The sequence below is a fragment of the Lepidochelys kempii genome, chromosome 10 (genome assembly GCF_965140265.1).
Source record: "Lepidochelys kempii isolate rLepKem1 chromosome 10, rLepKem1.hap2, whole genome shotgun sequence".
NCBI classification, from domain to species: Eukaryota; Metazoa; Chordata; order Testudines; family Cheloniidae; genus Lepidochelys; species Lepidochelys kempii.
Genome location: NC_133265.1, coordinates 77,083,405 through 77,099,592, shown reverse-complemented (window position 1 = coordinate 77,099,592; position 16,188 = coordinate 77,083,405). Strand labels below are relative to the sequence as shown.

At 43.3% G+C, this 16,188-nt stretch overlaps 1 protein-coding gene across 4 annotated transcripts in view; it reads left to right on the top strand.

Moving 5' to 3' along the window:
- ADAMTS17 (ADAM metallopeptidase with thrombospondin type 1 motif 17) overlaps positions 1–16,188 on the top strand; it is a 256,604-nt gene that overhangs the window by 37,273 nt on the left and 203,143 nt on the right. For all 4 annotated transcript variants that reach the window (XM_073304276.1, XM_073304275.1, XM_073304274.1 and 1 more), the window contains exons 5-6: positions 10,646–10,729; positions 11,123–11,280. In XM_073304276.1, coding sequence (XP_073160377.1) covers positions 10,646–10,729; positions 11,123–11,280 — 242 coding nt within the window. The remainder of the gene's footprint in view (positions 1–10,645; positions 10,730–11,122; positions 11,281–16,188) is intronic.

Sequence of the window (16,188 nt, the reverse complement as noted above, 5' to 3'; positions counted from 1 at the left end):
CAGATTAGGATGGAGTTGTGAACAAGGAAGCAGTGGGTGATAGGACCTTGCACTCATCATGCTTGTGCTGTCTCAGCTCTGTAGCTAGAAGATAAGACTTTATCCTCTTGGGCTGTCAATCTGTCACCTCTCCTGAGCACCAAACTGGCAGGAAAAAAATGAAAACAAAATCTTGACTGTAATCCACGAGACCTAATCCAACAAATGAAGAGCTGAATGAGGCACATCTCCGTGCATAACTTCACTGCACAGCAATGGCCTTTTTCTAAACAGGTCTGTTGTTCCTTTAACAGGTGCCGATGCAATGGGGCCCCATTGTGTTATGAAATCTTTGGCTGGTTGAGCCCCTGGGGAATTTAACTGATCTATTCCTTTAACAAGCTGATTTTTTGATTATTATTTCACCTTCTAGCATGTTGTGAGAATATTCACTGAACAAGGCTTCATTGTGTGTCTCTTTATTTGGCTTGGTTCATAGAAAATGCGCTCTTTCAACAGATCTGTTCTCTTTACCATCCCTTCATTATGAAATGGCATTGTTGCATTTCAGGATGTGTTCAGTTTGGAGCACAGAAAGGTTATTCTTCACAATGCCATATCTCCCCTACCCTGAATTCCTCCCGCAAGCTTTGCAAGGGGTGGGTAGAAAATATGTTTCTCTGAACAGATCTGTTTTTTCAAGCTGCTTTTTGTTTGAGGCAAACCTATACCTTTACATTGCCTGGGTGTGATTATTCTGGTTATGCATCATCATGTTCTCTTTATCATCCAGCACTCAACACATCCCAAATAAATGAGTTGTACATAGATGACTTCCATGAGGTTTTTTTCTCTGTCCGAGGAGAGGAGTAGAAGCAGAGCCTCTTTGTAACATCAGCTCATAGGGTGTTGACTGGTGGATCAGCTTGCTTGAATCTCATTCATTAAAAATGCAGGGGTGAAATCCTGGTTCCCCTGTAGTCAATGGGAGTTTGCTATGACCTTCATTGGGGCCAGAATGTCATCTCGGGGAGAGAGAGAGAGAGATGAAAGGATGGTCATGTGATTAAGGCACTGGACTGTCACTCAGGGGACCTGGGTTGAACTCCAGGGTCTACTGCCAACTTCCTGTGTGACCTTGGGTGAGTCACTAAGTGACTCAGTTCCCCATCTGTAAAATAGCACTGCCCAGCCTCACAGGGGTTTGTGGCATGTTTCTGTGGAAAATGGGAGCCAGATATTTTCCTAGATAAATAGGGTGGAAGATGTCCATATGGATCCCTGCTCATTGGCTGCAGTGCTCAGGGTCCCTGTATCCCACTTCTGTGGCCTGTTGGGCTCTCTGGGTATTGGTCAGGGGATAGGATTTGCCCATAGTATCTAGACTCTGCTGGTTCAGTTGTACTGCAGAATGATACGCTGCCTCTAACAGAAACCAGAATGTTAATTTTGGCATTGAAGCTTTTATTTGAGCAAATAAGACATTACTGGTCAGGGGTTATTAATTTAACTTGTCGCTGTAAGCCATTACGCTTACTGTCAAACCACAAAATAAGCATTAAAAGGGCTTATTAATGCATGTTCTATTTAAATCAAGTGATCTGCTTCAAAGTATTTAATATCTATTAGTAATACAAGCGTTTCTGGGGAAAAGAGTCAGCATTACAAAATACTATTTTATTGCCCCAGCTGGTAAATAAGAATCTTAAAAAAATATAAACATCTATGAAAGCAAAACCCTTCTGCAATGACACACACACTCTGGATGATGTACAGCGAATTCTCTGTTTTTAATGGCACTCTCTGATCCTGCACTCTGAACAGACAATATATTTGTTTAAAGATGAGGGAATTATTATTTATTATTATTTTATTATTATTCTAGATGCCCTTCTAGAGGCACAAGCTTGTCTATTAAATAAATCAATAGTAGAAGTTGTAAAACAGCCTTTTCCAAAACCATGGAGGATTTTCCATTCAAGGTGCTCTTTTAATACATCACTAGGAGCCAAAGTAGCTCCAGACCTTTGCGTTAAGTTTTTTAAGTTGCTGCTCTTGTAATGAACTCTTTCTTTATTTTCTCAAAAGGTATGGCAGCATCTTCCTCACCAATAGGAGAGTCCAAATTGCTTCATGATAGGGTTAAAAAATGAGCCAGTCAATAAAGTAGGTGTTGGATGCCACCATCTAAACATGCAGCCCTGAAGTACATAATGAATTTTTGAAATTGGATGGTGTAGGAGACATGGATACATGAAAATGTCAGCCGAATTGTAAGGGGGAAAACCTGAGGCTCCCCAGCAAGCCAATCCTAGAAAGACTTAAATTATTTAGGATCGATGGATGTATAACTGACCCATTTCATTAGTGACTGACTATATTAAGACCTATGTTTCTGCCTATATGTGATCTTCCTAAAAAATGTCCCCTTGCCACCTCCCCTTCTATTGTTATCAAGATTGCTGATGCTACATTTATCTTCCTTTGCTAATGCTCATGAATCTCTTCACTGGTTTCTTTCTTTTCCATATCAAATTAAAGCCCCTTGGCCTGAAGACTTTGCACAATGCTGCTTTTCTGCTCTTATTGCCTCCTGTTTTCCCCTTTGCATTCTCTGACTTAACTGCCATGTCTCCCTCTTCTGCTCTCAGCTTCACGCTCGCTATGCTCTGTCTTCCCAAAAGCCAAGTGTCCTGCCTTTCTTTCTTCAAATCCCCACTTTAAAATGCACTTCTTTAGCTCATCCATGCGGCCAGTCCATCACTATCTGCTCCCATTTTTGTTTAATCTGATCTTGCATGTTTCTCCATTAGCGTGGAAGCTCCTTAGATCCTTTGCTTGTTTGTAGATTTGTCTGTGGACTTGTAAAGTGCTGTGTTGTACTCGCTTCATAAAAAAAGTTCCCTCTAGATTCAGTTTCATATCTGTTTCTGTAGCTATGAGACTCTGATTTTGTTTTCTTGTTACTCCTCTATGTTTCTAGGAGTCTGCTTACAGCAGTGGCCATTTTGCAGGCAGGTCATTAGTGCTACAATATATATTAGTCATATATTACTCATTAGTGCAGTATATAATGTTAGAAACATCACTACATTAAAGCACACTAGGGAACTGTTAGTGCACACTAGCAGGGTCTTCACAGACCAATTAATGCACAACATTTTAGTGCCCTTTAGAAATCACACCCCCATAGCCTGCATGACAGCTCCATGTAGACAAATCCTTCGATACAAGTAACCATTTCTCATGTTTTTCCGCTGTTTATTGGCTAAACGCAGATTTATTTATTTTTTTGTATTGGGGGTATCTTGTTGGTATTTATTAGTTTAAAACCTAAAATTGGAAGCTGTAACTTTATTCAACCAGTAACACTTACACTGAGGTGTTCTGATGGCTTCTGACAGTTTTTTCCAGAACGTACTGTAAGAGCAAACAATTCAAACTGATTCTGTAAGCATTTCTCGCTCGGTGGGCAGAGAGCTGTCAGGGTTTCCAAAACCATAGCATGATAATTTAAATAGGCACTTTTGTTCTGTAATCTTCTGGCTTCATAAACCTGAAGACATACTTAGATTAAAAAATGAAAGTGCATTTTTGGATTTAGATAGAATGTTGATTGCAGTTTGGTTTTGAACTTGCCCCTCTTTGAGGCAGAATACAGCCTGGATAAGTATTGTAGTGTATATACTTAATTCTCCTGCAGCTGTTGCTAAGCCATTTGATTAATGTAAAAGCCTCTTGAAGCAGCAAGCAGTAACATGAAGTTAATGATTCCTTGAATGTTATTAAGAGGAGAAGTTTTTATGTTGGCCTTTAGGAATAAAACTGGTTTACTCTCTGTAGTGTTCTTTTGCACTCTGAAGTGCACAGTTCATTCTGGCATTTCTCTTTGAGATGCGTTTGCAGTCGTAAAATAAAATAAAATACTATACATTGTTTCTTCAGAGATACAGACCATAAATGCAGATCTCTATCTTTATGCCCTTTGGCTGGAATATGTAGACTCAGGAGTTCTCATGGCTACTCGACCACCTTGCACATGTCCTTAAGATCACGATCTGGAGCCTTGGGGTGGGGGCTGGGGACACGAAGGGAATGAGTATAAATACATCACCACTGTCTGTAGGTTCCTTTTCCCTGATGGCTGGAAGAACATCCTCCCACATTTCTGAGAAAGCTTTACGTCAAGTCAACCATGCAGAGTGTTGAATCTCTCTCTTTTTTTTTTTTTTAATGTTTAATAGTGTAGTTTGTAAGCTCAGTTTTAGGTGGGAGTTAAGAGATCCCATGGTACTTTTCAAAACAAGGAAGGGAAAACCTTGGTAACCTGGCTAACACTCTCACTCATAAATGTGATCTGACAGCCAAGGCTATGCAGGAGCTGCTGTTTGCGTGCAGGGCTTTAAAAAAAGCCACATGACCCATCCTTGGGCTTCGTAAAGTCCAGAACCTACAACAAACGATCTCATGCATGCATGCATGCACGCTCCTCTATCCCTGCACCTCCAGCCAGGGGAGCTCTGGTGGAGTTTGGTTCCTCTCAGTCTAAGTTCAGTCTGTCTGGGCTGTGTTCTGTGCACGAGAGGGCAGGCCAGGACAAATTGGTCGAAACAGGCGTTTACTCCATGTGACATTCATGTTACCTTCAAAGAAATACGGCAAAAGTGGGGGGGGGGGATGGGGGGGAGAGAGAGACACACACACACACACACACACACGATTCTCTGGTTGAGGGTCCAGCCTTGAAGTGTTGCTGATATGTAAGGAGGGTGGGGGGAACGTTGCGGCAACGCTCTGAATAATTTGCTTTAAGGAGCAACTTCTTTGAGACATAAGTCTCATTCTTTTGTTCCTCTCTTGCTTTTCCTCTGTTCCTCCTTTGTTTCCGTACCTGCTTCCCCTTTTACTGTCCCCCTTCCCTATGTGCTTTTGATGACTCCTCACAGAGCGTAAGTCAAGAGAGTGCAAAGAGCAGATTGGTCGCTTGTTCTCCGTCTAAAGGGGGCACCATTAGCAGGGCCAGAGGATGGGCATGACCTTTAGCCAGCCTTGTGGTCTCTTCTCATCACTTGCCCTCAAGGCATTGATTAAGAACCCTCCCTGCTGCTGTAACCATGTCTTCCTGTGCTCCCCGCCCCCTGTATTTGCAGTTCTGTAATTGGAGACAGAAATTATATGGTTAAAGCCTAGATTGGTGGTTCTTAAACTTTGGTCCATGGAACAGTTGCTGGTGGTCTGCAGAAAGCTGGCAGGTTACATGGTGTTGGCTCTCCTTGTTCCAAACTGCCTGATTTTATTAAAAGACACTAAAAATACAGGAAACGTTCTTACTTTTCCAGGCCAGGAATGGATGAAGTGGCCTCGGGGGTGGGAGGCAGTCGCAAGTGGGAGGGAGGGTGGTCTGGGTTTTCGCAAATGGGAAGGGAGGTTCCCATGAGTCAGTCTCTGTGTTAACACATGTAGTCCTCACCCTGAGAAAACTCGGGAATCTCCACTCTGGGAAACCCAATATCCCAACTGTAATGATCTCCACCCTCTCACTTAAAGCTGTTGGGTCCTGTTGTGAGACACAGTGAGTTAACATCTTTGCTGCTGCTTTTTAATGGTGGTTCCCTCAAGGCTGGGTGAAGAAGGCAGAGGTGATGCTTGCCATAGGGAAGGCCTAGATACTTTAATTATTTTATTTTAAACAGAAACTTGGATTCCATGGGATTTTTTACTTGGGGACATGGGTTAACTTGCCCAAGTTGACTACATGTTGGATACCTCATAGGCCAGCTTGGTCACTGTGGAGTACCTATATTTAACTCATTATCATAAAGCATCTGGGATTGGATACCCAAAGTATGCCAAGGAAATTGGTACTACGTGTCACAGCAACCTCATTTAGGGCCAGGTCTGACTCCTGCTGTGGTCCCTTCTGGCCTATGATTTGGGACAGGTCCTTACTGTGTTTTAGCTAGGGTTGGTTTTCTTTACAGAGGATAGATCTATCCATAGTTCTTAGTGCTGTTGAGAATTTTTTTTTTAACCAGTGTGTGCACTTTAAATAAAGTTTTGGGGGAGCAGCAAACAATCCAGCAGCTTCAAATGTTGCCCTAAGTGCAATGACAAGGTCTCCATCACAGAACATTACTTGGTTGTGCCATGTCCACTGAGTGCACTGTGTGTTTTAGGGCACTCAGTGGACATGGAAGAAAGCCCAAGTGAAATATTTTCTGGCTGCTCCTGAATCCTGATAATCCAGCTCACCATCTTGAGACCCACTTGTAATACTTCTGGGTTGAGTAACTGGGTATATGTGGTCCTTCAATAGACTCCTCACCAGATTACTCTCATTGCAAATCATAGTCTGCCAGCAACATTCAAACATCTTCCTAGCATTCCGTGTTACCCTAGAAAACTGAACTGAAGGAGCAAGTGGAGGAAGTTTCCATGCATGGTGTAGAACTCCTTCAGTGCTTGACTCCAGTCCTGATACTGAAGTGATGTCACCCAGTGAAATCCGTCATCGCTTCACCTTCATGCTGGGAAACTTCAGCTGAGCTAGATATCTTGTTTGAAGCAGCCATGCTTTTCCACTTAGGCTAAGGAGATGAGGGGCCTCCTCAAATTAAAGCGTAAGTTTTACTTTTGCACTAAGTGCTCTGAGATCCAAGATACACTGGCTGATATCACATGTCCTGAGAGTTACATCCATAACAGCACTCATAACTGAATTGTTGGTGTCCTTCATGTAGTTTGGTGCACTGGGATCTTTGATGTGAGCCATGGCATAGGTGATGTCTAAACCCACACGTACAGCTATGGGGCTCAGGGACAGCTGTGGCTAGAGAAGATGTTGTAAGAGGAACTGTATTGACTTTTGCAGAAGAACATTTTGAAGAACTGGAGGAGGCTATAGACACCTTGTGTCTCTGTGAGCACTGAAGAAAGTAGAAAGCCATCCACAGGTCTGAGCTTTTGATGGTTTTTTTTAGAGTCAGAGTGTGATTAATAGTATAGGGACAGATCTTATTTGAGTTTCTACAGCTAGAACTTCCCAAAGGAAATGTAGCTGGTAGGTACACATATCCACCCAGTACTCATTTGGCTGGTGAAAAGTATGGAATTGTCAGGCTGCTCAGAAGAAGGCAGACAGAAAATATCCAGTGCCCAGAATCACTCCCTGTTAATGCCCTATGGGGTCCCAATGCAGATTTGATCCGATTTAGATCGTAAACTTTTTTGGTCAGGGACTGTGCCTTTCTGCGTCTGGTGTGAACCGCCTAGCTCTCTTTTAAGCACTGTTTTTTTACTGGTTAATGATGGTTCTCCCTGCAGTGCCAAGTCACAGTTCAGTTTTCCTGTGAACTTGCCCGCGGGTGTTGGAGCATTTTTGACAAGAGAGTTTACTTGTCGGCAGTTTAGAACTGCTCCCTTTCCCAGCTAAAGACCTTCATGGATAAACGAGACTTCACCTTCTGCTCATGGCCTTTTCCTAACAATGGAAGGAGGCAAAGGACAACAAATGAGGAAGACATCTGGAGGTGCTCTCTCTCCACTTTTGAACTTATCTAATGGGAGAATATCGGCATTTTTAAATGTGATGTTTTCTATAGTGTACTGCAGTTCTGTAAATCACAGTGCCTGTGTCGTAGGCAGAGTTTACTATCCCTGTTTAAACCCTGAGGAACAATAAGAGGGATTCCTTTGAAATGAGGAGTATTTGGTATTGCTGTTCCTCTGGCAACTGTGAGGGATTTTTTTTGAGAAATGTGCTTCAAACGTCATTAATAGTAATTTACTACAATGGATGACCCCCAGCTTCAGTGCTGTCCAGCCTTTTGATGGCAACGGTCTATCTACTTGGAGATTGGAACATAGTGTCGCAAGGGACTGCCTGGGTCATCGTTTTCAGCCTCCTGCTGTTGCAGATTACCCCGTCATATAATCCCATTAATAAACGTATGATGTGGCAATGAAGTCAGCATACCAGTGGAACCAGCATACCAGTCTGAACACAGTGGCTATGACATCACAGTGCCTACAAAACAAGGCAAACTGTCAGTGTGGAATGTTAGAAACAATACTTCCTGCTGCCAAGGTGCTCCTCGTCTTGTTTTGCAAGTACGAGCCACGTTATTAGAGCGCGTTAGCATAATATGCGATGGCATTGGGCAAGTCCCAGTATGTTAAATCCACACGTTGTAAGACATTAATTACAGTGAGAGGGAATTAACATGACCACACTGGAACTTTTGCTTAATCTTTAATCCACTTGGACCTCCGGGGTTCGGAATTTTGATTTTTGGACTCCAACGTTGATGGATTTTCTATGTGCTTAAGAGAGACTGAGGGTGGTGGAAGCGAGCAGAGTTGGAAAGGAAATCCAATTATAAAGTCTCTGTAACCGAGATAACCTGGTGGCTGGGCACTTTGACAGTGTCTAGATAGGGCGACCATTTGTGCCAGATTGTTTGTTTGTTTGTTTTTTTGGTTGTTTTTTTTTTGGAGGCGGAAAGGAGGAGGATGCTCTTACTCTTTTATATGCAGCACCGTTTACCTTTTCACTTGGACATCTATAGATGTATTGTAAAAATACAGATAAAGCAACTGCAAAATGATTTGTTTTAATTGTGACACAGAGGGTAGAGATCCACATGTTGAAATTTCAGGGAAAGCCAGGATACATTTGAAATTGCTGACTGGAAAAAAAAAATCCAGACATCTTGGAGGGGAATGGGGGTCACAGTTTCAGAGTAGCTTGATGAATCCCAGAATAGTTTGCTAGGCCCCAGGCAACTGGCTCCACACAGGCAAATCCCCTGCACATGAAGAGCCCCCTTGAAGTACGTGGGGCTCCATGCAGGTGCCAGGGTCCACCCATGCTGAGCCAGTTGGCCAGATTGGGGCATAAATTTGCCCGCTCCGTGGATGGAGCACTGGCTTCGTTCCTTAGTTTATTTAACAATAAGGACGTTAATACTATAAACAGAATGTTTTACATTTTCAAACATTAAGGGCTTCTCTAAACGAACACTTACTTCACGTTAAGCTAGGAAATAAATCTACTCAGCTTTGCACTAAGCCTCCCTGTGGACTCTGGTGCTGTGCACTGAAAGTTCCCAGGTGTGCTTTGAAATGGGGGTAGATCAGCGTGCACTAGGGAACTGCCAGTGCATGGCACCTTGGTCCCCATGGCCAGCTAGTCTGCGGCAGGCTAATGCGAGGTACATTTACTCCCCAGCTTTCTATGAAATAAGTGTTCATTTAGACCAGGCCTAAGAGATTGTCAAACACTTCTGTAAGGTAGGTAAGTCGTACCAGCAATTCTACACATGGGTAGAGGGCTGCATGGGGATTAGAAGTCAGGAGCTGCTGGCTCCCAGTCTAGGCCCGGATTGAGAAACCACTTGACTTAAACACCATTTTAAATCCCTCCCTATTCAGGAAAGCACTTAAGAATGTGCATAAAATTAAGTGCATACTTGAATGCTTTCATGATTAGGGAAAGTTTAGGGTTTTGAAAACGTGATCCCCCCAAAAAAGTTCATGCAGTGGCTTCACTGTAGGAAGAAAAAACGATCCAGTCTCCATCTCTCTGTAGGTAGCCTGAATAACATTTACAACCAGATGAGATCTGGGTAACAAACAGGGCCTGATCTTGTTGTCGCTACTCAGAAAAGTCTCTTCTGTGGTTTTGATTTTTTTGCCTGAGTAGGGAGTGTGGCATTTGTCCCAAAGTTATAAAAAGTTTAAAATACTTTATAATGTATTTCCCCGCTCACACCTTTTTTTTTTTTTTTTTGATGTGGTCTAGGCAAAGCAGTAGTACCCAGAGAAAGGGGTGGAATGTAATTCTGGGATCAATTAGAGTTCTGTGTTCTAACCTATAAATGAGGTGAACTATCTGAGTAGGAATGTGAAATCTGGAGATAGCAGTAAGGTAGTTTCCAGCACTATTTTTGTATTTCCTGAGGCTTGTGTCATTATATGCTGACTTATTACTATTTTCTTATATAAGATATGAAAACAACACAGGGAAATTGCTTTTCCATTCTATTTCCTGAAGTCTAAAACACACCATTATTTCATTTTTGCATTCAGATATCACTGACGTTTTAAATGCTGAAAGTCTGTATTAGCTACCATTTTTAAACATGTGTTTGTGTTTCTGAGATCTCTAGTTTCTATTTAATGTTCCTTAGGAATATATTTCCTTTCCTCCATTCTCCAGCAGATCTTTTTCCCTTGGCTACCCTTGTTAGAGCATATTGCTGCGAGGGGTGTGCGTGTGTGTTTTTTAAAAGGACTTGTCTGTTTTATTGGGTGGGCTCTGCCCTCGATGGTAAACCTTGCTGGAGGGGGTGTGTGAAAAATTGTTCGGTGTGGTGAAGCCAAATTATGTGCCGTAGGGAAAATACATTTTATTTGTTCGAGAGTTGTAGCTGCTACTATCAACCATATGATCTGGGCTAAAATCGCACCACAGTTGCTCCTTTTATAATTCTGTATTTTTGTTGAATAATGCAATACATTTGTTTTTGGATTGAGCCAACCTTTTTATTTTTTTTTTTGAGTGCAGGGGGGACGACCTTTTTGGTCATGGTTAGTTCCTCGTCTGCTTCTAGTTACCTTTTTTTCTTTTTGATGTTCTGGCATGTTGTTTGTTGCGTTTTGACAGGTGTACAATATGTTTCAACACCAGAGCCTTGGAATTAAAGTCAGCATTCGGGTGACCAAGCTAGTCCTCCTTCGAAACCGTCCCGTAAGTTCTTCAAAACTTTTATACAGCCGCTGTGGTCTGTCTTTAAAATCCCAAGTTAGGCTGGGGAGTAGCTGTTATAAAGATTCCCTAACATGGTTAGGGAATCAAAAACACAGTTCCCAATCCTATAAACCCTTCGGGCCTACTACTCCCAAAGAAGCTTGCTACTATTACCAGCTGATGGCATTAGCTCTTTAGGTGAAGTGGTAGAGATCAGTGCTTTGGTGCTGAATTTCAGGCCCCAGGTTAAGGCCATGATGATGCACATATAACCTTCACAAGTATAACTTGGAACTGTATGTTTGTCACTTAATGATTTGATGCTATATAGATATATGTATCCCCTAGTTTGACCAGTCTTTGTTTATTTGAATTCCTTTTTCTTTTCTAAAGGCAAAACTGTCCATTGGGCACCATGGAGAGAGGTCTTTGGAGAGTTTCTGTCACTGGCAAAATGAAGAGTATGGTGGAGCAAAGTATCTTGGCAATAATCAGGTTCCTGGTGCAAGAGATGATACCCCTCCTGTGGATGCTGCTGTCTTTGTTACCAGGTACAGTGGATGTGGTTTGCTCGTCCTGTTTATATGGGCCATTTGGTCAGCAAGTAATTCCAGCAGCCATTTCCCACTGTTGCTGATGTTTGTCCCTCATTCATGCTAATTTGGGTTGTATGGATAATACGGAACAGAATGGAATGATTTGTCTTGATTTTTAAAAAAATGTAATTCTTTCAGTGGCAGTGAAAGGTCTTTCCTTTTTCGAATGCTACTGGACGACCTGTTAGTCCGTGCTTTCTCTACACAACTCAACAACAATAAAAGTGGCAGTTTGTGGGTATTCCATTTAGAACCAGCACTTATCTACTTGATCCACCATGGCACTAAACCACCGTTAGAACTTGCTCTCTCCATTGGCGCATAGCACAGATTGTCCAGGGTCACCCTTTTGTGGCTCTATATAGTGATCAAATACACCATGCCAGTGTAAGGTTCAAGTCCAAGGGAAGTTACCCATATTGACCTATAGGACAGAATACTGCTATACCCGGCATTATTATCCATCCTTCTACTTTCTTTCTGTCTATAATGTGAATAGAAAAAATTCCGCATCTTCTATTTTTTAAGAAGACTGCAGTCGTGATTTTAAATTAAAGTATCGGTAGGGAAGAAGGATTTTGAATGTCAATAGAAAGCAAAGATTTAAGACAAAAAAAATTGAGGCTCTTCCTGTTCTGCATAGGTACAATAGTATCGATACTCTTTGGAAATGATTTCCCTATTTCCCAACACCTTGCTTCAATGCCCCATAACGCATTTGCTTGGAGAAAGTCTTTCTGTATCTTTGTACATCATGGATCCAGATATATGCAGAGATACTTCACCAAGGTCCATATATTACGGGTGGCCACTTAATAGCAATAGCTCTCATGGAACTGATTTAGCCTAATGACCGTGAAAGGCAATGACAGCTAATAAATCAAGTTAGTAAATTCTCATAAAAGGGATGCACTTGGTGCGTGCCAAGAGATTAAGTAGTCTGTAGTTCTAAGTTCTAGTTGTTTGATGCAGAGTAGCAAAGTAAGGGTTAAAAGCAGAACTGCTCAAGATTAAACTCAGGGAGCATCGTTGTTGTTGTCTTATTCAGCACAGAATTTTATTTCACGTGTTTCCCAGACATTTATATAAATGGTTTCTCCTCCTCTTCTCTGTCTGCGCTTCCAGGAATTTATTAACAAGGGACATTTAAAAACCATTTTCCTGCCCCTTAAATTTGCTTACACAGTTTGAACACAGTTGAGAATGAGTATTTTGAACTAGACTGCACAGCATTCATTGCATAGGGCTGCTGTCAGTGTGAGAGAATAGCCACCCCGGGTGTCTAAATGAACAGGATTCTATAGTATAAAAAACACGAATTGCTGACAGGGTGAAAACTTAGTCCCTCCCTAAAGCATTTTCTCTTGTTTCTATAGACATGTTGATGATGGTGATCATGGGATGCTAATGACTGTTAAATAAAAGTGGGCTACAGAATATCCAGTCAATGATTTCTGTGCCAGTGCACTGGGCTAGTAAATTTCCCCAAAATGCACCTTTGTGTATGATTGTGCAGTTTCCTCTGGAGTTGGTGCAGGATCCCCCATCTGCTCTGTATTCAGCGCAGTCACTCAGGCCTTGATCCAGTAAAGCACCTAAGTATATGCTTAACTTTCTAAGCAGGGTGAGTCGTCTCTTTGAAGTCAATGGGAGTAATACACATCCTGCTTATAGTTAAACATGTGCTTGATTGGATCAGGGCCTAAATAAATACATACGATATTTTTTTAACTCTCATCTGTGCATCCAGTTGTGCTAATTTCCAGCACGAATCTTTTGATCCTGTGTGACACGGTGAGGCATGCAAATCACTCTGATGGGGTTTTAGGCACTGGCGGGGAGAAGCGGAGCATTTCATCTATGCCCTCTGCAGCTTATGAAATTAAATGCTTGGTGTCATGCTAAACAAGTTGGAGTCAGTCACTTGAAGAAAACTGTAGGGATCCTCTCTGGGCTAAATGGATTTGGAAGGTTTTGTAATAATAGCCGGAAAGCTACAACTGCCACTAGTTTGGATAATAAACTTGAAGAGCAGCTGATTTTGTGAGGAGGAAAATTGGGCACAGGAGCACTGGTTTTCTTCAAAAGAACCACATCTATCCAGCACAGTAGGCCAGCAGCATGTGATTGCAGTGTTTTCCCATTCCCGCAGTTCTAACCCATTCCTGTTCGTGCAACATAAAGGATGCTGTGTTGTTTGGAAGGCCTCTGGTCCAGCAGTTCTTATTTGTATAGCAAGGAAACGAGGTGTTCTTCTCTTGGCTTTAGAAGCATGTGTGTGTGTCCCTGGATCCTCACCAGACTGTACAGATGGACCAGCCATGGAGGATATGGAAGCAACAGCATGTCCAGCAGAAATACCTGAGCCAGAAAAAGCAGAAGTTGGATTTTCAGCAGCTGCAGTTGCTTGAGAGCTCAGAATCTTTAGGGTCAGCCTCCAAATAGAACTCTGGTTCCAGCTTGCTGCCCGTGTTCACGAAAAGGAGCCATGAACATTTTGGTTCTGGGAATTTACCTTTGCCCGATGAAGCAGAAAATAAGTGTTTTCCCCATTTGTACTTCCTAGGAAGTGCTCCCGTAGAGAGGAAAATCCCTCCGATGGAATGGTGGGTGGCCACTTACAAACAAAGGCGGCCTTACACAAGAACCAGGGGTCACCCGATGAAATGAATAGGCAGCAGGTTTAAAACAAATAAAAGGAAGTACTGTCAACCTGTGGAACTCGTTGCCAGGGGATGCTGTGAAGGCTGAAAGTATAACCGAGTTCCAAAAAGAATTAGATACGTTCCTGGAGGATAGGGCCATAAATAGCGATTAGTAAGGCTAAGATTATGTCACGGAGGTTGCGGAAGTCATGGAATTCATGCTACCTCCGTGACATTGGGGGCCCCGCAGCAGCCCAGCCTCCATGGGGATAGCTGTGAGTGGCGGGAGCCCCACAACTAACTGGCTGCCGGTGCCACCGGCGACTCCTGAGCTGCCGCTACTGGCAGGGGTCCCCCTGCAGCAGCTCAGCCGCCACAAGCAGTCGGGGGGCCCCCCCGCAGCTCCCAGCCAGCGGCAATGGTAGAGGGACCCGAGAGCTGCTCAGCGGCTGCGGGTGGGGGGCCCTCACAGCTTCCAGCCGCTGGCGGCAGCAGAGGGACCCCGGAACTGCTCAGCGGCCAGGGGCAAGCAGGCGATGGAGGACTCCTCTGTCACTACAAGCCCTGCAGGGTGGCGGGGGACCCCTTCCAGCCACGGGGAAATGGGGTCCCTGCAGCTGCCAGCCGCTGCAGAGTGGGTGGGGGGAGAGCCAGGACCCTCCTTCCTCCCCAGTATGTCAGGGATGTTTTTAGTAAAAGTCAGGGGCAGGTCCTGGCTTCCGTGACTTTCTGTTTCTTGCCTGCGACCTGTCCCTGAGTTGTACTAAAACTATCCATGATAAAATCGTGGCCTTGGCTATTAGCAAAGATGGTCAGGGAAGCAACCCCATGCGCTGGATGTCCCTAAGCTTCTGACTGCCTTGTGCTGGGACAGGACGACAGGGGATGGATCGCTCAAAATTGCCCTGTTCTTTTCATTCCCTCTGACTTATCTGGCACTGGCCACGGTCGGAAGACAGGATACTGGGTAGATGGACCATTGGTCTGACCCAATATGGCCGTTCTTATGTTCTTGTATTCTTATACAAGTGGTCAGTATGCAGAACGGTTGGATGCAAGGTCTCAGAGCAGAAGGATGGGTTTCTTGGCTTTGTGTTTTGGGGGCCATTGAAGGTATTTTACTCACAGACCCAGCTGCAGAGTACTGCGGGGCAGATGAAATGTTAGGTTTCCTTTTATTGCTTCACTTAAGAGCACCACTATGACCAAAAGAGACCAGCCCCCTTAGAAGTGAGGGATTATAGAGATTGGTCATAGTCTGCAAATTGTGGTGAATTATTTACAAGACCATTAGTTTTATGGCCTGGTGGTAATTTCTCCTACTTGACTGAAACCACCAGACACCTTTCCCGGTAGAACCACAAAGCGCAAGTGGCAAGACTTGTGATGCATTATTTGCTAAGATAGCCAGTCTGGAGAGATTCATTTCTAGTGATGGCCCTCTGCCATCTACTAGTAGTTCAGCTATTTGTTGTGACAATAAAAGCATCTGTTTGATTTACCAGTTTATAGAACATCATAAGTCCTTAAATAAACTTCTGTCGAGCTGGCTCTGGGAACTCAGGAACTGTTCTTATGCCAGCTCCGTGAAGAGCAAATGTCAAGGTGTCGGACGCAGCGGTGCTGCTCTGAAAAATGAAAGCCCTGGCCAGGGCATGGTGGGGGCGGCTGCTTCTTCTTTTGGTTCTGCCTGGTTTTTAACCCATTGATGGCTGTAATCATGGCTCTTTTGCCATGAAATGTAAGCTTGGAAATATTCAGGGTAGGTTTTTTAATATGAAGGTTGACAGTTAATATTGATTATTTTCAATTGCTTTTTAATTTTTTTTTTAAACTAACTTGAGCTGGGATTTGTTTTCTTTAACAACTTGATCGAAGGAGAGTGAAGGGCCCAAGTCTCATTGAAATGGGTGTTCGGGATCTCACTCCATTATTTTCTTCTGAAAAATCCCATTCTTACATTTTTATTCCAGCAGGACATTCTCTTTACCCTTCCTCCTCCCCCCAAACACAAAATCCCACCTGTGGGCTGGGCACTTATAATCACACACTCACAATGTATGTGCGTAACTTTTGCACCCCCTCACCCTGGATTGAAAAGGCAGTTGGAGTAATGACAAGGCTGTTGCTTCGCTCAAATTGAACCCTTTGGTGTCTCTTAGCAACTTTAATAGATTTCCCTGGCTCCTCATCTGTAAAGCAGAGCTGCTGGGAGAAG